At 43.6% G+C, this 25873-nt stretch overlaps 1 protein-coding gene across 2 annotated transcripts in view; it reads right to left on the bottom strand.

Moving 5' to 3' along the window:
* Positions 1–12054: 12054 nt before the first annotated feature.
* Positions 12055–25873, bottom strand: part of SURF4 (surfeit 4) — a 32472-nt gene continuing 18653 nt past the window's right edge. For both annotated transcript variants that reach the window (XM_040324193.1, XM_040324194.1), the window contains 5 exons: positions 24174–24360; positions 22307–22383; positions 18667–18710; positions 14097–14283; positions 12055–13762 (listed from right to left, as the gene is read on the bottom strand). In XM_040324193.1, the coding sequence (XP_040180127.1) occupies positions 13496–13762; positions 14097–14283; positions 18667–18710; positions 22307–22383; positions 24174–24360 (762 nt within the window). In that variant the 3' untranslated portion in view covers positions 12055–13495. The remainder of the gene's footprint in view (positions 13763–14096; positions 14284–18666; positions 18711–22306; positions 22384–24173; positions 24361–25873) is intronic.

Below are 25873 nucleotides of genomic sequence, written 5' to 3'. Positions count from 1 at the left end.
TTTCAGGCGCTTTTGGGCAGCATCTTTGGAGCGGTGAAAGAGCGGTGTATACACTTCTCCTCCACTGCTCCTGCCCATTGAAATGAATGGGCACAGCTGCTGAAGCGCCTGCAAAGCGTTTTGGTAGTGGCACTACATGGGCGCATTTAACCCTTTATTCGGCCGCTAAAATGACACTCCTGGTGGAAGGAACCACTGAGTGCAAGGGGAGACCAGGCATACTGGAAGTGTGCCAGATGGTAACATGTTTCAATAAGCTTCTCTCTTCAATTGGTGCTGTGGGCATCAGGACAGGTAAGTACTTACTGTTTGCTTTACAAGAAACTGCTGATTTCAGTTTTTAACCACTTAAGCCTCGGACCATTTTGCTGGTCAAAGATCGGGCCACTTTTTGCGATTCGGCAATGCGCCGATTTACCTGACAATTGCGCGGCCGTGCGACGTGGCTCCCAAATAAAATTGCCTTCTTTTTTCCCCACAAATAGAGCTTTCTTTTGGTGGCATTTGATCACCTCTGCGGTTTTTATTTTTTGCGCTATTAACATAAATAGAGCAACAATTTTGAAAAAAAAATCATATATTTTTTCCCTCAGTTTAGGCCGATACATATTCTTCTACATATTTTTGGAATTAAAAAAAAACCGCAATAAGCGTTTATTGATCGGTTTGCGCAAAAGTTATAGCGTCTACAAAATAGGGGATAGTTTTATGGCATTTTTATTAATAATTTTTTTTCTTTTTACTAGCAATGGCAGTAGTCAGGACCATTGTCATTTTTACAGCGATAAGTGCTATAAATATGCTAGTACTGTGAAAATGACACTGGCAGTGAATGGGGTTAACCACTAGGTGGCGCTGTAGGGGTTAAGTGTACCCTAGGAAGTGCTTCTTACTGTAGGGGGGGTTGGCTGTGTGTGACAAGACAGTGATCATGGCTTCCGATTACAGGAAGCTGTGATCACTGTCATTGTCACTAGGCAGAGCGGGAAGATGCTTGTTTACATCAGCATCCCGGCGGGGATCCAGTCCGTGGGACCTGCGGTCGGTCTCATGGAGCTTGCGTCCACAATGCTGCTTCCTTAAAGGGGATGTACAGGTACATCCTTTTGCCCAGGAGTGCCACTCTGTCTACGTATATGTGCGTGCGTGCGGCGCTCGGCAAGTGGTCAATTAAAGATAGCAACAAAGTCAGGGCTGTGGGAGCTTACTTTTTATATCCACTTGTTTTGGGGAAAGTTTGATTCAGAGCAGCCTTTACTTGTTTTTCGTATATACAGTATTGTTTTGGAAGTTGCTATAACTACCAAGGAAGTCTAATTTGCTGTCAAATTTCATGTTATCCAATGTTTTATCACTTCTCATTACTGGTTCAAGTCTCAGCTACAATAGTTTAGTTTCCATTAAGTACACTGCTGCCCTCAAGTGACCAAAAGTGAGTAACTCTTTAGTTTGGGCTTCACTCGCAAGAACATATAGTGGAGCAGCTTAATATATGTGCACACAGTTAGGTCCATATATATTTGAAAACAGGCACAATTGTCCTACTATGTCTGTATGCCACCAGAATAAAATTAAAACAAAACAATCCAAATGAATTTGAATTAAACTTTCAGCTTTAACCGCTTGCCGACCAGCCGCCGCAGTTTTACGGCATCAGGTCGGCTCTGCTTGGCGAGATCACATAGATCTACGTCAGTCCCGCTGACTTTTCTATTTTTCAGGCTTATGAATGGTTTGCACCTTGTGGTGAATCCTCTGTATTTGCTCTCATGAAGTCTTCTCTTGATTGTAGACTTTGACAATGATACGCCCACCTCCTGGAGAGTGTCCTTCACTTGTCTGGATGTTGTGAATGGGTTTTTCTTTACCATAGAGAGTATCCTGTGATCATCCACCACTGTTGTCTTCCGTGGACGTCCAGGCAATTTTAGGTTGCTGAGCTCACCAGTGCGTTCTTCTTTCCTCCGAATGTACCAAACGCTTGATTTGGCCATTACTAATGTTGCTGCCATCTCTCTGATGGATTTGTTTCGTTTTTAAAGGCCTACAATGGTCTGTTTCACTTGCATGGACAGCTCCTTTGAACGCATGATGTAGGTTGATAGCAATAGATTCCAAATGCAAATACCACACTTAAAATCAACTCCAGACATTTTACCTGCTTAATTGATGAAGAAATAAAGAAGGAGAGGCCCACACCTAGTCATGAAACAGCTTTTGATTCAATTGTCCAATTACTTTTGGTCCCTTGAAAAAGGGGGATGGATATTCTAAAAGTGTGACTAAACCCCCAACAGTAAAATGTGTCTGTATATACTTACTGTGGGACTTAAGTGATTAGTCCTCTGCATTGTCTAAAAAGGCTGTTTGATCCTTTATGCACATGCTCAGTTCGGTCTCTATTGCTGAAGAGAATATTTCCTGTTTAAGCTGAGCTGGTCAGGTCACATGGTATTGACATCACACATTTGTATGTGTATATAAATCCTAAATGGCAGCCCAGTCACTCCCTTCTCCTCCATGCCCAGTAACTTAAAAAAAACAAAAACAGTGGGTGGGATGTCACAACTTGATTGATGAAAGCTCCGCCTCCCATAAAGGCATGAGGACACAGGTTATAGTGGATTTCAAGAGGCTTTGATTGACATAAATGAGAAACCACCACTGTACTTGTTTTTGCAGCATCAATTACAGTCTGCAGACGTGCATATTGAGGAAACAGATATTTCTGAACTTTTAAAAATACATTTCCTAATTTTTAAATTCATAAATAATACAGATTATGGCAAAAATGTGTTATGCTTTCTTTTTTTCATATTTGTGACCCCTGTTTCTCTCTTTCTGTGCCTTTCCTCTTTTTCTCTCTCTCCTGTCATCCTTATCCCACCTGGCATCCCACTGCCACCTTGCTAACACCTCACCCTCATGTTCATCACACCTGGCACTGCACTGATACCTTGCTAAAACCTCACCCCGTCAGCCTCATCACACCTGGAACTCCACTGATACCTTGCTAACACCCCACCCCCTGCCATCCTCATCACACCTGGCACCCCATTGCAACCTTGCTAACACCCCACTGATACTTTGCCAACACCCCACACTCTGTCATCCTCATGTTCATTACACCTGGCACCCCTCCCCCTCATTACATCTGGCACCCCACTGCAACCTTGCAAACACCATACCCCCGTCATCCTCATCACACCTGGCACCCCACTGCAACCTTGCTAGCACCCCACCCACTGTCATCCTCATCACAATTGGTACCCCACAGATACCTTGCTAGCACCCCACCTGTCACCCTCTTCCTCATCACACTTGGCAACCCACTGCAACCTTACTAACACCCTACCCCCTGTTATCCTCATCACACCTGGCAGGGGTAAATTAACCCAATATAGATAGATGGCTCACAGAGACCAGACTGGGTCATACATATGGCTTAAGTTCTGTGCCAGGGGTCTGTAGGACGTAAAACTTGTATCAGTGTATCGTCCTACTTGCCTTCACCAAAATGGCTCCCACTAGCCTCATAATTACAGTACACTTGTTGTACGTCCTACAGACCCCTGGCACAGGACTTGAGCCATATGGATGACCCAGTCTGGTCACTGTGAGCCATCTATCCCTAGGCGGGCTCTAACTGGGATACCGAGGAAAACCATCTGTCCCTGGATCATCCGGTCTACGGTCGGGTGAGCAGACCACTTGGTCCTTAATTATTAGCCTATCCAGTGCTCTATCAATGCCCTGACTATGCACTATATGATATACCTGTTCATTTTGTTATCCTTAGCCCACTCTGGAATAAAAGGCCTGATTTGATATCAACTGCTCTGTATTGACACTTTACGGTCCATATTCACATACCACCAGTGATGTCTGAATAACAGGCCAACTTTATATTTGGTTACCCTGTTATATCAGGTCCCAGGGTGTAGACAACTGTTTGGAGCTCAAGTCCTCTTGTCCACACACAGATTTCATGACTGGGGGTCTTTTTGTGGCTATTTGTCATAGGGAAAAATTGCGTTTCCAGATGGTGCTCGTCACCGGGACTTAAACTATATCTACCTATCTAACCTTGACCCCAGAGGACTAATAATGTATGTAAATGGTGTATTTTTGATACCTAGCGCGATGCAGCTGCTATTCACTAAACATTGTATCTCAATTCTTATTGGTCCATGTGTTTGGTGGTGGGTTAACCAGATCTTTCTAATACTTTTCATGTAACAAATTCCCCAAATTAAGCTGCTTGGTCTGCCTGTAACTTTTCTTTAAAGGGGCCCTCTCACCCCCTTTATTTTAATCCGGTCCATTTAGTTACAGAGACCGCATCAACATTGGTGGGTCGGCAACTTTGGGGACGCTGCACTAGCATACACATAGAGCGGTGCAGCATGTATATGGTAGTGAGCAGATGGCGTATTTTTTTTTTCTTTGAGGACAGATAGAGCATCCAATTGATGTTGCATCCACCTAGGTGAGGATAATGTTTTTTTTTTTTTTTTCTAAATCCATACTTTAAGGCTGGATTGGACACCCACCAAGTTAGGGAATGTTTTGCTTTGCTGTAGGTACAGAGAAGGAATTTGCTTGTTCCAGGCCAACAAAATGTTATGTTGAAGAGGCCTTTTATAGAATTGAGTAAGCGGGACAGCCTCAAAAGTCTGTCGTGAGGCTCAGTACTTTCAGAGCTCACTGAGGGATGTTTCTTTGATCTTAGTTGCTCTTAACACTATGCATGAGGGTAAAAAACCTTTTATGACTAAAAGTGAGTAGGGTGGAGTGTTAGGATAAGTCAAATGGAAGCACAACAAATTGGAAGTGTTTATCTTCTACTGCAAAGTGATGATGAGGCATAAATGGGAATAAAGAAAATAAGCAACCTTGACGTCTACTGATGCCAAGTATTCCCCTTGTTTCAGAGACAATAACTGATCTTGCAAACTCCATGCAACATCTTGGAATTGCAGGTACCTGTTTAAAAATAGGATAAATATTCCCACTGGATTATTGAACCTGCCCACCTATAGAACGACCAAGGGAAGAAAGTAACGGGATGGACTGCCGCACTCCAAAAAAAAAAACATAAGGTTGTCTTTATTGCAAAAAATAGATAAAAAATGCACTACAAAACAAGCAGAACACAGGGAAAACATCCTACACGTTTCACACTCCAATTAGTGCTTAGCCATGACTAAGCACTAATCGGAGTGTGAAACGTGTAGGCTGTTTTCCCTGTGTTCTGCTTGTTTTACAATAAAGACAACCTTATGTTTTTTGGAGTGCGGCTGTCCTTCCTTATATCTATAGAACGACCACTTCCTGGAACAAGGGATGGTCATAGCAGTCTGTAAATTGGACTCTCCCTTGATAAGATTTCGGTTAGTTTGAAAGAAAATGATGACAAGGTAGAGTTTTGAATTCCATCTTGTACCTCTTAGAAACCAGCAATTAGACCAAAGGTTCTGGAACATTTGTGACCCAGAGAAAGGCAAATTTTAACAGATGCTCCGACCCACACCTTTTCATTGCAAAGATTGGTTTTGGGTGCCAAAAGGAAGTTCTAAGATTTGGTTTTGAAAATGAAGCCTAAGGGGAGCGATGAGACATTGTTGTGGAGGGTCTTTGCTTCCTGAAATTTTTTATGAATTTGTCAAGCATCTTACTAAATAGATGTCTTCCTTCAAATATCATATATATGAAGCAACATGTGCAAGCAGACCAGGCTTTTAAGCATAAGATTCTATGCACATAGATAGAAATGAGATCCATTCTGGAGATTTGTCTTGGGCATCAAAACAGACGAGTAAAGCAGCCCAAAGATGATAGTCTTTTTGTTCAACGAACAGGTTGAATGAAAAGAAACATACTAGATTCCCTCATCCACACCTTTGATGTAGATGGGGGAACCCTTCCTGCATTGCTAGTGTATTCCAACAGCAGAGAGACTCCCCGCTGTCACAGTACATGGTAAGCATTGCAGGCTATATAGCATTTGGCACTAAGCAAGTGGGGAAAATTCGACAGGCCAAAATTCATCTGGTCCCTGGTGCACAGCAAGAAGTATAAGCTTGAGACAACAGGATCCACCAACATGACATAGCACTTTTAATTAACTTTTTCTCCTGGACAGAGTTCATCAAGGATTCTCAGAGGGATGAAAACTTTTCACGGATAACCCAATTATCATCATTTTCCCATTCTTTTTGTTCATGAATGGGGAATGTTTTTTTTTAAACTCAGCAGGTGCCTTAGTAACCACGAGAACATGACAAAATAAGAGGAAAATTAAATGTGAGAATGCGAAGCATTTTCACACAACTGAAGCAAGCATTTCTACATCAAAAAGCATTTTGCATGAAGTCATATCAACAGGTTATGAGAGGCTGGGGGTAATAAATCTTCCATGGCCTTTATCACCGTGTCTGGATTATTTTTATTCCCCTCAATGACTGCATCCCATTTACATTTACAACTCTGGCAGCAGGCATGGAAAAGAAGCTTGGCAGTTTTGTGCTGATGACAGTGATGGCTGTATTAAAGTTGTTCTTTGTTCATGAATGTCTGACAGTTGCAGAAAAATCAGTCTTAGGTCAGATAGGCCGCTTGTTGCATGCCTGGGAGAGCTAGAAATGGAGAGGCCAGAGTTAAAAAATAGGGCTGTGCTCCAATGCAAGAAAAGTATCATGATTCTGAGTGGTTCAAGTTTTTTTTCTGGACTGGCAGTCGGAGTGTTTACCCGAATGTTTGCTGTGGTTCTCTTACACCTGGTTTTCACCATGGCATCAGGAAGGGCATTCACATTTGTGAAAGAGAATGCAGCAACACAGGTGTCGAGCATCTTGTATGAAGTTTGGGCAAAAGGGCAGTAGGATATGCCCAAGTACCTTATAAAAAGGACCTGGTGGTAAGAATTCAACCTGTAGTGTGATGTAACATTTAGTCATGCAGCCAAGATTAAATTCTGAATGATGACATATTTACCACCAAGTTGGAAAAGTTTAAAACTCCAAAATGAATAACTTTCAAACACAACGGTTTCCTAATAGTTTATACATCAAAACAAATAATAGTCAGGAAGCTTGTCTTAAATAAAGCCACAGTACAAGTATAGTACAGAGTAACCCTGTCTTACCTCCAGATCTGTGTCAGCCTGCAGCTAACTACACGTGTTGCAAAAGCATGCGCTCAAACAACATTACAGGCTGTCCCCATAGCATGGGGTTTAGGTGGCTCCCGAAGTTTTACAGAGGTTGCACCAATCCAGACAAACTGCTTCTGTTGTTTAGTTAGATGACAATGAGGAGCTGATTGATGAATCCGAAGCTAAATAATAAAACTACTTGCCCATAAATAAATTTCTCCATGGGGAAGAAGAGAGCCATCACAAAAAAAACAAAAAAAAAATACAAAAACTGAGGTCCGATAGAGTGGGGTGGAGTTTATACGGGCACATATCCAGCAACATTTTGCCAGTGTCCAATTACCTGAATGTACCAGCCTATACCCCAGAGTCTATGGCTATCGAGCCAGTGTCCTGTACAATTTAAAGAGGAACTGCAGTCTACTCACATAATGTGTAATAAAAACATCTTTGCCATTCTGACGCTTCCCGCCAACCATTTTGTATATTATTTTATATATACTGCGAGTCTGTACTTTCCAAATATGCTTCAGAAACCTCCCTCCAAAAGTCTGGCTGCAGCCATTTTAACTGTGGGCAGCTGAAGCTAGTGCTTGTTCATATCCTGGCTTTACAGCCACAAACTTCCAGCTCTGCAGCTCTCATTGAACCCTCTTATGACAGCCCCTCTCCCTTCCTGGCAAGTGCTCTCAACAAAGCTAAATGACCAGACAAGAAACAAGATGTGGGCAAGTCACTGCCCCTACCTGACTGGTCTATACAATAAGGAGCACTGGAATGGGCGCATATACATACAAAAACATAGAATATCCAGGCTCAAACTTACCGACCAATCAGCAACCAACCAAATTCACCTGTCTAACTGTGTGTGTTAAAAACAGAGGTTTAGTTGCACGCATTTGCAAATGACAGTTGGACTCAGTCAAACTCGCTGCCAGGGCCGGCTAACGCTCGGACTGTAACACGATGACGTCAGCACGTCTCCTCCCGACGGGCGTTTCGTCACACAAATGACGTCGTCAGGGGCACAGACGTCATTTGTATGTTGAAACGCGCATCGGGAGGAGACGTGCTGACATCATCGCGTTGGAGTCCGAGCGGACAGGCGTTCGCTTAGCCGGCCGGCTTCTTTTACATGCTGCATAAACTTCTGTACTTGTAAGTTTTTTACCTTTATTAAATTGTATCTATTTACGGAACTTCACTATGGTGAGCCTTTATTCCTTTCCGGTACCTCATATTGTTTGGGTGACATCCATCATCTGGAGTTTCCTTTGATTACCATTGGCGGTTACAGCTATCTACGGTTTAAAGGCCCGGGCTGGGGTTTCAGCCGCAAGCTATCCTTGCTTGCCATTTGGTAAGCGTGCATTTCTTATGGCATTTTAAATTTCGGTGGTGGATTCTTATCAGTATCGCTTATGAAGATTTTTTGGGGTGGACTTATTGCAAATAGAGTTTTTTTTTTTTTTTACATTTGTCATTCACTTATTTGTTTGTTCTTTTGATACATATTTAATATATGTTTATATTACTTTCACTAGTATTTTTTACCCTGATCATTCATTACAGCGCAGCTATATTTCTTTCCACCTATCTTTCAGAACTTGCGCTTCAACAGCCAAGCCATCAAAATCAGATCACAGGAGTTTTAGAAGAGGAAAGATATCAGGGAGAAGTGATCCTACAGGGTCACCAGTGCATCAGAAGGGCAAATCCCCAACATGCTACACTAAATGCCAAAATAGGTGCCTAAATGCAGGACCCAGCACCCAAAAGCTACATTACAGGCTGGTACCCCCACTTTCCTGGGAGGGTCCGAATACGGACGCTGAAGCTCACCCTGTGGGACACCAATCTAGAAACCCTGTAAGATGCTGCTAAGCCCAGAACACAGTGCCAAAAACGTGATTGAAGTAATTCAGTAAGTGTAGTCAACAGTCTCAGTACACTCGCTAGAGAGAAAACACCTAACACCTTAAGACACTAACAAAGAATTGAGGCTCTCAATTGATAATGTGATAATATTGGGCGTCTTCACAGCTTTTCTTTGCCACTGTCCAATCACCTGAAGGAACCTGCCTATAACCCAGTCATCTGAATCTTTGTGTCCTGTATTGTAGGATTAAGAAATAACCTTTGGATGAAGATACAAAAAACATAAAAAATAGCTTGCACTGGCCTCTACATGCCTATATGTGCATTCATTTGACATTTTTGTCTGTGAGAGACTAGACCACTTCATTGGTGTGTCATAGCTGGAGACCCCTGATAAAGGGCAACAATTCCATGAATCAAAGGCAACTTACCCTTCTTGGCTTCTGCATAATCTAAGCAGTTAATGTGATTATATTAAAGAGGGTTGGGACCAGGGGCGTAACTAGAAATCACAGGGCCCCATAGCAAAATGTTGTATGGGGGCCCCCCCCCCGGATTTACTTCCTTTGCCGCCCCAAGGCCGGGTCCTTCAATGACGCCCCCCCCCCCGCCCAAAAAAAACTAAAAGTCCCCCAACCCTGAAAGCGCACGGAAAAATCATACGGGTGGACCTACATATAAAATGTATAAGGATTGAGGGGTGAGCTGTGTATGGGGGAATTTAAGGGTGATCTGTGTACGGTGTGCAGGATTTAGGGGTGATCTGTGCACATGCAAGTACCCTCCTTCCCAAGTACAGAGCTCTCCTCTCCCCAGATTAGTTTGGAGCCCACCCTCCATCAATACACATTCCTCTGGCATCAACCCCCCTTCTTCCCCCTTTCAGTAGTGAGCATTCCGGTCACCCAACTAACATCAGAGATGGGCTGCAGAAGAGAAGCTGTAACTCACTGCATGTCCGTGGAGCATAGGGTGACCACGTGTCCTGGATTGCCCGGGACAGTCCCACATTTTGCAGGTCTGTCCCGGGCACCTTCATTCCAGGACAATACAGTGTCCCGGAATGAAACTGACACAGCCACCCCCCCGGCCAATCTTATGACCCCAAAAAAGGCTGTCACATCACCGCTTTACTCACTGACGGTATTTGCCCTGGCCGGGAATGCCTGGAGGAGCACAGTCCCCGCCCCCTTCTTGTGATTGGAGAAATCATAAATCCCACCTGATTTTTGGGAGGGGGGGGTGTGTCCCTGAATGGTAGTTTGGAAATGTGGTCACCCTAGTGGAGCAGCTCCTGTCTGTGTACACCCCCCCACCCCTTCCCCCCTCCCCCCTCCGCTTTCACATAGAGATAGATAGATAATGTGTTTTGTAGAGCAGAGAGGGTTCTAAACGGCTGTCAGGAGGAGAGCGCTGTCACTTGTAAATACAGCAGCGCTTCTGTATTGACAAGTGACAGTAGAGAGGATTTTTTCACCCGTGTTGCCGCAGCGCCCAGGGCTGCTGCTAGAAATCACGGGGCCCCGTACAGCCTACCTGACAGGGCCCCCCTAAAAAAATATCAAAACAAATATTTTTGCTAACAATACACCACAAAAATCATTTTTAACATACACAAGCACAAAAAAAACGTATAAACTTACAGGGGAACTGGGCTAAATATACAACAGGAAAGACAATTCCCCTCTTCCTTGACCATCAGAGTTTCTGTCTCTCTTCTGGTGCTTTGCAGGGGTTAAAGAAGGATCCCGAGGTGGAGCATCTTACTACTGCTACTTGTGTGGGTCAGGGATGTGTACTGCGCCAATCACATGGGATGAATAGGAGAAGAGGGTCAGCAGGGATTGGCGCAGTACACAGTACACATCTCACCCACACAAGCAGCAGTAGTAAGATGCTCCACCTCGGGGTTCTTCCTTAAGCCCTAAAAAAAAAAAATGTGGTGGGAATGAGAACCATGGGGTACGGGAGAAAAAGGGGGGGGGGGTAAAAGTGGGGGTGGGTATGAGATGGGGCAGATAGATCGCTGTCAAGGAGACTGGAGAGGGATAATCAGAGATGGGCATGGGGCATACTCTAAGCTGGTAATAAATAGCCATAGTATAAAAAGTAAATGGGCTTTCTGGCAGGAAGGGGAGAGGGAGTGATCTCCATTGCCTAGTAAAGAAACAGTGTTGGGGGTGTGCAAGGTGGTGGGGTGGGGGGGTTCCAGACATTTGTAATGTTTGTAGATCCTGGGACACACACATGTGTGAAGGTAAAGTGTCTGCAGGGGAAAAGTCAGGGAAGGGAGGGGGAGAGATAACAAGCATCTGAGAGGAGCAGTGTGACAGGCAAAGATGAATGGATCTGTGTGAGGACGACAGGGAGCAGGATGGCCAGATAGTGGCTGAGGAGGGGAGGAAGATGCCAGGGAGGGAGAGCATTGCAGACACAGCCAGATAACAGAACTGACCTGTACACTGTAGCAGAAGAGAGCCAACGTGAGGAGATGTTACCACTGCTGCCCGAACCTGCTGGGAGGAAACTTCAAAGGCCCCCCATGCACCTAGGACCCCTGGGCAGTTCACAGAAGTGCCTGTGCATTAAGACAGGCAAGCTCTCCCCCGCTCTCACAGTGTCCTGACGAATCTCCCAGCTTTTAGGGAGAGGAAAACAGGCAGCGCTGGGGGGAGACCAGGCACCTATAGGACATAGAGGATCACATGTGGTTAGAACAGGGAGGCAGATCGGTGCGCTGTGACAGAAATATTGCCGACAGGAGGGAGAGAAACACAGCATCGGTTCTGTAACTGTCACAGCGCACCGATCTGCCTCCCCATCGGCGGGCCCCACTCGGCTGCGGGCCCCATAGCGCCTGCGTGGGTCGCTATGGCGGTAGTTCCGCCACTGGTTGGGACACATCTAGTTTTGCAGTGATGTCAGGAAATTAATTTGCATACTGGATTTAGACCAAACCAAATAGGATGATCAAGATTCTGACATTAGGCCAGCTAAACTATAAGCAGACAGTTTAATATAGCTAGGTATTTATTAATAAAATTATTCAAATGTGTTTTTGCACTTCATCTAGTGTAAAATACTTGAATTTGGCTTGGCATTAGTCTTTTACAATCCCCTGTACAGCAGCTCTCAGACTGGAAGAAGGAGCGGAAGTTCAAGTAGCAAATCAGCCTTGCTACATGCAAATGTGCTGATGAGGCGCAAGCTGGCAGTAAGAGGAAATGGATAAATGATGTTTCTTCACTGTCCAGTTGATGGGCGGAGGTGTCACCTTCAGGGTTGTACGGAAAAGTATATGTAAATCTCTGGACTAATAATGGACAGAAATGCAAATCTCTTGGCAGGTAAAATAGCGGTCATGTTAAACTGACATAGGCTAGCATTACAAACTTTCGCCTGAAAATGCTAGTCAAATGGATGTCATTCTAACCCCAGGCCTTTAATAGTAGAAGACATGGTATTAAGTCTCACTCTGTACTCTACATTTCTCCAACAATAAAAAAAGAGGCAAGGACATAAAACTCAAGGGCTCAGTGATAAGGTTGTATGCCAAAGTTGTGAAATCCAGGTCAATATAGATGGAAATGCATTCATGAACAGAGGACAGGCAACACTCAGAATTTAGGATTTTTCATTTTACGCCAAACAGTTGACATTTTACTATAAAATAAGCCTAGAAGACAAAATGAAACACGAAATAAACTTCGAGAATTTCTAAGAAACTCATGTTTTGGCAACTGATTGTGTAGAGTGGCCAAACAGTAAGGAGGGGGGGGGGGGAATTAAATAAAAAAATTGGCCATCTTAAAAAAAAAAAAAAAAAAGGGCTTGTTGTTTCAAGATGAGGTACGATTTCAATTTAATGACATAATTCACAGAACGAATCTCTTCCGATTGGCCAGACACACAGAGAGGGATGGAAGGGATCACTCAAAGTCCAGGGACACAACATACAGTGTCAGCTTCTGGGGGCAAACAAAGGATTTAAATTAAACCAGAGACTTGTGCTCCAACCGAAGAGTAGAAACCAAGTACGATAACCGTTCTCATCTTAGTACTGCACAAAATGGATGCCTGTCACGTGAAGGATTATGTAAGCATTTCAGAACCAAAGGCTAAACATGATGAATCAATGATTTCGGACTCTGAAAATTTCACATAAAAAAAAACAAAAACAAACAAAAAAAACACTACATTAAAGAGAAGCAGAGATCTCTCCTTAAAACTCATGATACTGCATTTTAAGACTATCTTGTAACATTTTCTAAACCAGCCTGTAACGGAACCACAAAGCCAGTTCCTGGTGGTGTGCGAGAGACGGTTCATAATACAGCTGGCTGCTGGTGGCGATGATACAAGATGGAGGTGGTTGTGCCAAAGATGGTGAGGGGGAAGAGATGTTAAACAGGACTCTGCTTTCATCCAGAATATTCTAGAAGACTCCAGGTGCCAGTAACACTACCACTCCTTTTTCTTTTCGTCCATAGACACCCCACCAGGTCCCAGGGCCACCACCAGCAGCAGTCCGCCGATGACCGACAAGGTCTGAAAGAAGTCGTATTTTAGGAAGTCATGCATGGGCTTGTAGGCGGGGATGTTCCAGAAGGCATTGAAGTAGACATTAACGGCGAAGAGCCACACCACCAAGGTCAGGGCAGCCAACTTTGTCTTGAAGCCAATGGCCACCAGGATAATGAGAGCCGTACCAACAATGTTTTGTAGGATCTGGAGGGTGAAAAAATAAAAATAAAAAATAATAATATATGTATATATTAATTAGTTTAATGTAGTGTTAAATATGGATCATTAGACATAAAAAAGGCCACAGACCTGCATTTGTAATTATGTAATATTATATTCACCCCCTTTTAAAATAAAGAGGAGCCGTTAGAGTAAAAATACTGGAGATGGCATGGCCACCAGTTTTTAAATTGTGCAGGGTCTGGGGGAATCATAAACACCTGTCATGTCCTGATACTTTGAGGTTGAGCACAGAGCACTTCTGTGGCCTTTTTTCTAAAAAGGTATAAGGAAAGAAGGCAGTTTACAAAACACTTACGGAGATGAAGCTTGCGTCAAAGTGGAGAAGAGTCATGAACATGAGGACGAGCAGCACACGGCCTCCCAGCTGCATGTACTGCTTAGGAGAGCTTTCCCCCATGGTGGGCACACCTGCAAACATACTTTTCCCTTCCGATCGAGACTCCGCCAGAAGCAGCAATAACCCTCCACCCAGAGCCAAGTTCCTAGAAAAAGGAAAACCACAATTGTTACAACACTGCCTAAAAGATGACCTGTAAAAGCCACTTTCCTGATAAACATTGTACTGTGCCAACTCTTCTTTTTAAAGCGATACTAAAACACAATTTACATTGTCCCTTCTATTTCTGTATGTGGATGATGGCACTGTAATTTTTTGAAAAAAGAAAAAAAAAAGAAAAAAGAAGTACCCTTTTTCTAATCGATATACAGCCGTCACATGACCCAGATCTTTCCCAGCCTGTCTGCAGGGAAACATAAGCAGGAGCAGCTTCTAGTCCTAGTCTAATGCTGGTCACATGTTCAAAATAAAAAAAACAGCCTTCGGACTGATTAGGCCTTTAAAATTGTGGCCTGGTTATGACATAATTGAGCTTACAGTAGTAATTTTATTATTCTGCGTTCTGAAGTTTTGAATAAAAAATCATGTTTTTATACGATTCAATAAGTTAGCCTTTCTACTTTGAGTGCTGCTGCACGGACCAACTTATATTTAAATAAGCACATTGAGAAGCTATTGGTGGAGATTATTACATATATTATAATATAATCTCCCCATCTATCCACCCTTTAAAAGGGGAAGGCACAGAGTGACCTGTAGCAGGTCTAAACTGGAGGTGAGCGCAGAGTTGGAAAGGTGGAGTGACACTTGCAGCGATTCATGAAAATCCACAATGACTTAACAGAAGATTGCACTTCTATATTGGCCTTATTTTCCTTTTTCAGGTTTATTATTCATTACCAGAAGGAGCATAATCACAGATTGTCATGTATACACCTACATAGAGATCACATTATGATCATTGGGTATGTAGTCCCAATACACAAGATCACAATTGTCATTTGATATGACCATATTCTTCTGTTTACCGATTTGGATTAATATTACTCACTAATAGTATACACTGCTGTATTGTATGTTTTCTTGCTTTGCATATTAAATACAGGGGTAGTGCTTTACCAGTCTTCACTCTCAGCCAAGTATATGTGGTGACACAGTGGCATACCCCAACATAAGGATTTATTGTTGATCGTTTGTTTTCTGCACATAGTAGCGCCGGGGATAAGTCCCTTTATTATTGTGTTTTTTTGTTGTCTTTTTAAACGCACAAAGTGTATTTTAGATTTTCTTCAGGAAAAACATTCCACAAATACCATGAGAAACAAAACATTTTTTTTATTACTTTATATAAAATTTGGGGGTCCTAAAAGATTTACTAGTAAAAAAAAATAAAAAATAAAAAAATAGATTTTTACATGTAAACAAAGTGCCAGAAAAGACCTGGGGGCAGATTCATCAAGAGATACGACGGCGGATCTCCTGATCCGCCGTCGTATCTGTGAGAGCAGACGGTCGGATCTGTGAGATCCCACGGTCGGAGCTATGCGACCGATTCATAAGAATCAGTTCCGCATAGATCTCCCTTAGATCCGACTGGTGTAAGTGACTTACACCAGTCGAATCTTAGGCTGTAATCTCCCGCCGGCCGCTAGGTGTCGTCGCTTTTTTTTTTTACACGTCGCATATGCAAATGAGGAGAACCGCCAATTCACGTCCGTACGCCCGCCGCTCTTTTTCAACGTCGTTTGCGTTCGGCTTTTTCCGGCGGATAGCTACCCCTGCTAATATGAGGGGTAGCTAATGTTAAGTATGGCCGACGTTCCCGCGCCGAGTTTTAAATTTGTTACGTCGTTTGCGCAAGTCCGTCGGGAATACGGATGGTCGTAAATAACCTAGCCGCCGAAAACAATGACGTCCTAGCGACATCATTTGGAGCATGCGCACTGGGCTTTTTCGCCATCGGCGCGGGAACGCACCCGATTTAAATTGTACACTCCCCCTAGCCGCGGAATTTGCATTCCGCCGGGGGGAGCTAGGATCCGACGGTGCAATTTGCGAGGTAAGTGCTTTATGAATCATGCACTAGCCTCGCTAAATTGCACCGGCGGATCGTAAAACACGTAGATCTGGTGGATCTAAAGATCCGCTCATCTACATGAATCTGGCCCCTGGTCTTTAACTGGTTAAATATTTGGTGCTGCCGGAGTACACTCTGCTATTTCTACTAACCAATTCTTCTCTTTTGAAACACTGCTGTACATCTGTACCAAGAGGAACATGTACAATGCCAAAATGCTTTCAGCCTTGATTTCTCTGGCTATACTTTAGAGTTGGTGACATGAAACAAGTATGCAAGCGCTGATCTTCCAAAAGGCACCCTTTTTCAGAAATACAATTTATTCAAATTTTACAGAAGATGGTCAACAACAACCCTGAAATAGCTCTACTACAGACTTTGCTGTAAGCCCTAGCAGGGGAGGGTATTTTTCAGTACACATCTCACTTCTTATTTGTAATCCCATAATAGAAGTCTGCTTACTGTCTCAGGAAAGCCTTCCATAGCCGTAAATAGCAGCTGGACAACAATGCATAGAGAAAAAATAAATAAAAAATAACACACACACACACACACACACACACACTCTTTTTCTGTATTGGTGTGGGGCTTTCTGCATACATTGCTCTGAATGCCATACAGTAACTGTTTTAGGTTGACATGCCCTTTAAATAGTTTGGTGGTTCAGGTTACATAGCAGCCTCAAATGTACACTCCCTCTAACCGGATTGGCCATAACACCCAACCCACACAAGAGTACACAAGAGCCAGTGTGTGGCTCAGGTCAGAGGTTACATCATTCAGAGACAGCCATCCAGCTCAAATATCAGGAGTACAAAATCTTCATGGAAGGTTAAGATAGGAAACCAGCTATTTTAAACAATTTAACCCGCCACAATCATATGCAAGTCGGAAGCTTGAGGTAGAAAATGAGGTAGATGTGAGGTCAACAATTAAAAAGTCACACCAGGGCGTTTCATAAGTTCCAGCAATGCCGATTATAGCTGTCCTGAGTTCCCATCAGAAGGCTGCAAACTAATGATTGCTTCATGGCCAGAAAACAGAAAAAAAAGTGAAGGGGGCTGGAAGGATCAATGACAGTTTTGAGGTCAATTACCAAAATTTACAAACCCTCCACCCCAAAAAAAAAAAAAAAACACAACAGAAGGGAGGGGGGGGGGGGCTTGGAAGTCGGGGTCATCTTGATAAAAGTTACAACAGGGACATAAATGCACTTCCTTTCCATTATTAGGTTTTACATACCCTTTATGAGCCCGTATAATAAGTAAAGACCCTTTCACACTGTGGCGGGGGCGGCGGTAAAGCGCTATTCAGCCGCTAGCGGGGCAGTTTTACCAGAGAAAGGATTAAAAACCACTTGATTTCAATGGGCAGGAGCGGTATGCACACCGCTCCAAAGATGCAGCTAGCAGGACTTTTTTTTAACTGTCCTGCTAGCGCACTGCTCCAGTGTGAAAGCCTTAGGGGCTTTCACACTGGAGAGACAGCAGCGGCAGTTTCAGGTCAGTCTGCAGACGCTGTTTTTAACGCAATAGCGCCTGCAAAACGACCCAGTGTGAAAGGGGTCTAAAGTCTAGCAACTAAAGTCAGCTACGCAGTGGGTAAGCCTGTACTATAAACTGGGAGAGGAAGTACTTAGTTGGGCTTACATGGTAGAGCTATATGCAGATGTCACCAGTGGACTGATGTCACTAGTAGTCCAAACAATAGACAGGAGGCAGGAGTAGCGATTCATTCTGCAGAAATGCAGGGTTTGAAAAAATGTATATTTAGGAAATACCATATTTATCGGCGTATAACACGCACCTTAACTTTAAAAAGGAAGTTTCAGGGGAAAAAAAAAAAAAAAAAAAAACTTTACACGGACCACCTGCATAGAACACAGCCTCCTTTCATTATAAAGACCCCCCTTGCACTGGGACAGTGCTGCCAGCACTCTCTAAAAGTTAAGAAAAACTTCACACTGTCAGTCTATCAGCCCCTTCTTATACACAAACTAACCAACTGCTCTCCTCTCTTTCATTGACGTCACGTGACTGCTCTCCTCCTCCAATCAAAAGCTACACACAAGGAGGAGGTGGAGCGGGAGGAGGAGAGCAGCCACAACGAGCAGCGCTGATTAAGGGATTCAGAGCCTTACATTGGGAGTTACACAGGAGAGCGGTATATGATGAAATATAGCAGTATTGTTTTCTGAACTTTTACGTTCACTGCCAGCGCTGTCCCACGCCCAGGAGAGGCGGAAAGGTGGGGCTGGCGGCCTGACACCCTCCCAATAGGTGGTACTCTGGGCGGACGGCCCGATCCCCGCCCCCCTGTTGGTAAAAAAAAAACAAAACAAAAAAAAAAAACACAGATATCGGCGTATAACACACAGGCACGGTTTACCCTCTGTTTTCAGGGTAAAAAAGTGTGTGTTATACACCGATAAATACGGTAGCTTGAACTTACCTCATTAAAAACTTTAGGTCCCACAGGATACTGTATGCAATAGTCTGAACAAAAACAAAAATTACAGATTACAAGTTAATGAATAGTATTTTTTAAAGCCTAGAAAGAGTATATATATATATATATATATATATATATATATATATATATATATATATTATATATATACACACACACACACACACACACACTTTAATGGCATCCCAGTATTAGTCTGTAGCGTTCAATATTGAGTTGGCCCACCCTGTGCAGCTATAACAGCTTCAACTCTTCTGGGAAGGCTGTCCACAAGGTTTAGAAGTGCGTCTTTGCGAACGTTTGACCATTCTTCCAGAAGTGCATTTGTGGGGTCGGGTGCTGATGTGGACGAGAAGGCCTGGCTAGAAGTCTCGGCACTAAAGTTTACGTGCGTGTAAAAGCAGGCATCCTAATAATTTTAGTAATACAGTATAGTGTATACAGTGCCTTGAAAATTATTCATACCCCCTTAAAATATTTTCCACATTTTGTCATGCAACAACCAAAAACGTAAATGTTTTTTATTGGGATTTTATGCCATAGACCAACAAAGTGGCACATAAATTATGAAGTGGAAGGAAAGTAAAAAATGCTTTAATTTTTATTTATTGTTTACAAATATATTTTACAAATATTTTTTACTAATACCCCAACTAAAATCTAATGGAACCAATTTCCTTCCGAAGTCACCCAATTGGTAAATAGAGTCCACCTGTGTGCAATTGAATCTCAGTATAAATACAGCTGTTCTGTGAAGCCCTCAGAGGTTCGTTAGAGAACCTTAGTGAACAAACAGCATCATGAAGGCCAAGGAACACACCAGACAGGTCAGGTAAAGTTGAAGTTTAAAGCAGGGTTAGGTTATAAAAAAAAAAAATATCCCAAGCTTTGAACATCTCACGGGGGAATGTTCAATCCATCATCTAAAAATGAAAAGCGTATGGCACAACTGCAAACCTACCAAGACATGGCCGTCCACCTAAACTGACAGGCTGGGAAAGGAGAGCATTAATCAGAGAAGCAGCCTAGAGGCCCATGGTAACTCTGGAGGAGCTGCAGAGACCCACAGCCCAGGTGGGAGAATCTGTCCACAGGACAACTATTAGTCGTGCTCTCCACAAATCTGGCCTTTATGGAAGAGTGGCAAGAAGAAAGCCATAAGAACTCCAGTTTGCGAGAAGCCATGTGGGGGACACAGCAAACAATGTGGAAGAAGGTGCTCTGGTCAGATGAAACCTAAATTGAACATTCTGACCTAAAAGTAAAACACTATGGCCCGGATTCAGAAAGGACTTACGACGGCGTATCTCCAGTTTTAGAATAAGTACGCCGATTTAGAAACGTACTTGCGCCCGTCGGCTTTAGCTACGCCGTTTACGTAAGGCGTCGGTCCGGCGCAAGTTTTCCACTCATAAAAGCAGGGGTAAGTCATGTTAAGGTATGGACGTCGGAACAGCGTCGTATTTTAAGTCATTTGCGCAAGTCGTACGTGAATGGGGCTGGGCGTATGTTACGTTCACGTCGACAAAGCATTGAGCCGACGTATCTTAGGGAGTATTTGCGACGCGACTCTGAGCATGCGGCGTTCGATCGGCCACTCATTTACATGGGGTCGCGGCTCATTGTAATACAACAAGCCCACTGCCTTGATAATTTGAATTAGGCGGGCTTATGCCGGCCCATTTACGCTACGCCGCAACTTAGGGCGCAAGTTCTTTCTGAATACGGTACTCGCCTCTCTAAGTTACGGTGGTGTAGCGTATATGAGATGCGGTACGCCCGCCGAACGTTATGCCATTCTTTCTGAATCCGGGCCTATGTGTGGTGGAAAACTAACACTGTACATCACCCTGAACACACCATCCCCACTGTGAAACATGGTGGTGGCAGCATCACGTTGTGGTGATGCTTTTCTTTAGCAGGGACAGAGAAGCTGGTCAGAGTTGATGGGAAGATGGATGAAGCCGAATACAGGGCAATCTTAAAAGAAAAAAGATGTTAAAAAGGATGTTAAGCCCTGTACACACGGTTGGAATTTCCGATGGAAAAATTCAGACAGACCTTTTCCATCGGAAATTCCGACCGTGTTTATTCCCAATCGGAGTAATTTCATCAGAGTTTAGATAGAGAACATGGCTTTTGCTCCGATGAGATTTTGGTCGGACAAAGATCCGATCGTGGGTAGGGGCTTTAGAGTCTGCAAAAGGCTTGAGACTGGGGTGGAGGTTCACAGAAAGCTGGTAGAGACATCCCCAAAAAAACATGCAGCTGTAATTGCAGTGAAAGGTGGTTCTACAAAGTATCGACTCGGGGGGGGGGGGGGGGGGGGGGGGGGGGGGGGGGGGGGGGGGGGGGGGGGGGGTTGTGAATACGTTTTCAAGGCACTGTATATACACATAATATAGGTTTATAGATTTTAATTATCGTATATACTCGAGTATAAGCCAAATTTTTTCAGCACATTTTTTTGTGCTGAAAATGCCCCCCTTGGCTTATACTCGAGTCACCTTTTTGCACCTGATCTCCTGGACTTTGGGGACCCGGTGCCGGCCGTAGGTCCCCCGGACCCCAATGGCACACGTGTAGCCCCACTCTTCCTCCACAAGTGTGCAAAGTTTCTTGTTCGGGGGAACCTACAGCAGGGGAGCACCGATTTTTTCAAAGCCGGGCACCCCTTCCATAGACTCATGTTAAACGGTAATTTCTCCAGTGACTTTGGGGACCCATAACTTGGCACACATCGAGCCCCATTTCTCCTCTACAAGATTGTTGTCTGGGGGACCTACGGCTGGGGAGCACCAATCTTACAAAGCCGGTCACCCCTTCCATATACTCCCATGTTAAACGTCAGTCTAGTCATGGGCACAGTGAGGCATGCAGATGGACACCCTAGGCTTATACCCGAGTCAATAGGTTTTCCCAGTTTTTTGTGGTAATATTAGGTGCCTCGGCTTATATTCGGGTCGGCTTTTTTGCGAGTATATACGGTATATATATATATATGTGTGTGTTGCTGTTAAATAAGACTACAGTTCCGTTCTGCTAATAATCAGATGATCCATCATTGACAATAGAAGAGGGATAAAGTAAAACAATACATTTATCCTTCCCTCAGCAGAGAAGCTAATCTAGCTACAACAGTTAGAACAACGTGAAACCTTAATACAGTAAATTCTAAATGATGCATCTTTAAAAGACAATAATTACTTTTCCTCATAACCACAAAAATGTTTTTTTGGTGAACTATTAAAGGCAACAAAATTAAGCATGTCACATGGTCTACAAACATGACATTGTGTTTGTAAAGCTGGCTGGGAAACTAGCTGCATATGCCTTGAGACACTTTGCATATAGACTAAAGAAAGGAAGGAGTGTGTCCTTCACAAGTCATTTATGTGTTTAAATTGGATCTTCCTGCTCCTCAGGTCTATTTAGTCCTGATAGCTGTTAGATGAGCCTTCAGGAAGCAGCTGCTTTTGCCCAAACCTTGACACTTGCAAGAGGTAAAGTGATGAAATATCTAAGCATACAAACAACTGCACTGGTGTTTTCATGCGTTTCCAAATGGAAACAAATACTACATGAGCTATATAGGATGAAACAAAGGGAAATCCGATCTTACCTGCATTGCTATTATTCCAAACAAGCCGAAGCAAGCATATTGTACAAAGTTTCGACTAAGGACCAGTATGCAACCACCTGCAAAATAATATGAAGCCATCAGAGAAGGACCATACCTCGTGCCAACACAACTATATACTTGTTACTATAATCTAGGAGGGTCATAAAGCATCAGGTAACCCATTGTGTGTTGGGTAAGGACAACTTTAAAATAGAATTCTAGCTTATCAACTTAAAAAATAGTTCATTGGGACAAGCTGGCCCCAAACAAAACATTCTATTACAAAATGATGTAGCCGCTGCTCTGTACATTGTAACATTTTATGGGGTTGTTGGCGTCAGTGGAAGGAATTATGCCCCAACGTTTGCGTCAGTGGCAGAAATAATGCCTCAAGGGCCATATAAAAAGGCTAGCAAAGGACCACAACTGAACTTTTTTTGGTTTGGCCAGCTTGGCCCAGATAGCCATTTAAAGAGATAGGAAAGCTGAAATTCTACTTCAACAGTCACTTAAAAGTAATTTTTGATCCAGATTTCACATCTTACACAGCTTCATGACCATGTTTCACATACTGTATATCTAGCAGCTGTCTAGATCAGTCAAGTCTAGCTAATAACAGACAATCACAATGATCAGGCGATTGGGAACTGCCCTCCTCCCACCAGACCTAAAGCCGTTGGCGACAGCTCAGTCTTTGTGCTGGGAGTACACCGTTTTGTATCAATATAATATTTGTATTAATATAAAATACAAATCCAACAGGGGGAACCCTTCATAATGTGTGCAGTCCCAAAAGGGAATTAAGAGTCATGAGAAAGCCCTGAGTTAAAGCGTTCATGTACTGAAATCTCAAGTGTTCACTTCCATCTCTCAAGCCTCGTGCACATGCACGGTTTTCATGGCAAGAACCAGCAAGAAAACTGCTGGCAGAGCTTTCTTGCTAAGTAAACCGTGCGTGTGTACGAGGCTTTGATGTTTCTCGTCAAGAAAGCTGCCCAGAATCTAGACGAGAAAAATAGAGAACCTGCTCCAACGTGTGTATACTTACCTGTCTCCATGGAAAACCGCACAGTCTCGAAATGACTTCGACACATGCGCGGTAGATTCCAAGGCATAGGTAGGGTGAAGCAAGATGGCGGCGACGGCATTGAATGTGACGAGCGCATTCTCAGTGTAGTCGATGGCGTCACCGCGTTCGTGCCATTCAAAAGAACGGCTGTTCTTTTGAATCGTACGCGTGTACACTCGGCTGGCAAGAGAATCTTGCCAGGAAAAACAACGTTTTTAGTGTAGGGTGTAGGGGTTCACTCTCTGCCCCATTAACAAGTTCCTCCCTTCCAACATGGAAATCTGCATCCATTTTGTTTAAGTGGCTCTAAAGCCTAAACATTTTACCTTAATGCATTCCAGGTTAAAAAAAAAATTAGGTTTTAGGTTTCAGGATTTCCCCCCCCCCCCCCCCCCCCCTTTACTCACCCGAGTTCTCATTCAATCCAGCTCTTCTCTCATCGCACTTCTGGATCTCACTGGCTTTTCCGAGGCACCAGGAGCCGTTGGCTCCAAGTGCGGGCAATCAAAGCCAGTGACACGGGAGTCGGGGCAGAGTCCCACTGTCTGTCCATAGATGCAGCAGCCGGGCTCAGGAGAGAGCAAACACACACACACACACACACACACACACGCACCTGACTTCCCATGGGTGCACTGGACAGAGGGGAGGGACCAGGAGCCTGGCAGGAGACCCAAGAAGAGGTTAGCAGCCGCTCAGTGCAATTCCATTGCACAGAGCAAGGTAGGTAGACATATCATTTTTTACCTTTATAATCACTTTAACCTCAGACAACAGTGAAGAAAATTAGAGACTTACCCAGTTGCCCCAACAAGTTAACAAGGACGAAAATAGTGGCTAGGAAGTAGCCACAGCTCCAGGTGGCTTCGATGTAATCTCTCTGTTCGCTCCACTGAAACCACATGCGGATGCCATCTTCCAGGAACGTGCTGATGAGGCAGAGACGTGCAACGTGTGGCAGATACTGCTTTGTAACCCGTAAGAACTGCAACAAAAAGGCAAGTGATACAGAACACATTAGGCTTAGTTTAGTGGTCCTCGTAATGCCATCTAAAACAAATTGCTGCCTCACAGCTGATTTTGTGCAGGTTGCAGCTGTTCCATGATCCAAAGATCAACTATATACTTTTTACTATAATCATGCAAGTCACACTACTTTATATGATTAAAATAAATAAATAAAAAAAACACACAAAGAAAAATTTGACACTCCGATTGTTAGGTAAACAGTTTTCACCCAATGTTCAGTCATGCACCTAGTCTTCTCTGCACCTACATGGGCAGGGCTGTCCATCAGCATAATGTGACAGGGGTGGTAGACACATAGCTTGTGAGGGCACAAGGCACCAAACTGCATGTTAGGGGCCATGCCAATACTGAAAAAGTAAGCTGTATTTAGTGACTGGAACATTCAATTTTTCTTGAATTATTCACCAGCAAAGCAGCACTGGAAACACAGCTGAGAGAACAGACAAACCATACATGGTTTACCAATGGTTACCCAAGCAGGGATCTCACTTTTCTAGAAATTCTCTGAAGGAAATTCAGTGACATTTTGTAGAATAAGGTGGCATCCCTCATTCTCAGGGACTAGACCTATAGGTCTACCAATTTAGGTGCCAAAAAGGCCTTTCATTTGTACCAGCCATTCTTGGGATACACTCACATGCTTTTCAGGAAGATCGCCATCAAAGCGGTATTTAACCAAATAAATACAGGTACTGCAGCTTACCAATCATTAGATGTGGTGGCTGCATCAGTTTTCTTTTCTTGGGTTTTTCCCCCCTGTTTTCATCTGGTGATCTGGCCAGTAACACACCTCCTGTATTACAGTGCCCCACTCTGGATGAAGGGGCACAGCAGACAGCAACTCTGTCAGTCTGGGGGGGACAGGATTGTTAGATGTACTAGTTATTTAAATACACTAACAAATTGAAGCCAAACTCCAGCTAATACTTTATAAGCAGTTATAGTTTTTTTCCTTCCTTTTGGGATAAAGGTTTTACATAAATTAAGAAAAGCTAACCATTATAAAAAAAAAAATAAAACACTGTCAGTGGTAAATGGTTTTCTCATCTGTATAACTGATATTTTCTCCAGAAGAAAGTGTTCTTCTGAAAAAGAACAGACTTGCTGGCTTGGAGGTTTGCTTTTGGGTTTCATACCGTGTTGAAGCGGTTTTGGTTAGTTCTTTGGACAGATGTGCGATGATGCCGATTCACCGCCCAATGAGGAAGCTGGAGGCAGAAAAAAGACCCAGGAAGCTACACGGAAAGTAATGGTGACTACAAAATGTCACGTGGGGAGGAGGGACATGCCACAGCACAAGCGTTTTAAATTGTAAGTGGTTCTATGCATGAAGGTTAAAAAAATAAATAAAAAAAAAATAAAAAAAACACACACACACACACACACACACACACACACCTGTGTGCTGCTCCCTCACAGCCCCCCAATACTCACCTGAGCCCCTAGCGATCCAGTGATGTGCACAGGAG

Source organism: Rana temporaria, chromosome 9 (genome assembly GCF_905171775.1).
Source record: "Rana temporaria chromosome 9, aRanTem1.1, whole genome shotgun sequence".
In the NCBI taxonomy this organism is placed as follows: domain Eukaryota; kingdom Metazoa; phylum Chordata; class Amphibia; order Anura; family Ranidae; genus Rana; species Rana temporaria.
This window is presented reverse-complemented; position numbering and strand designations above follow the sequence as displayed.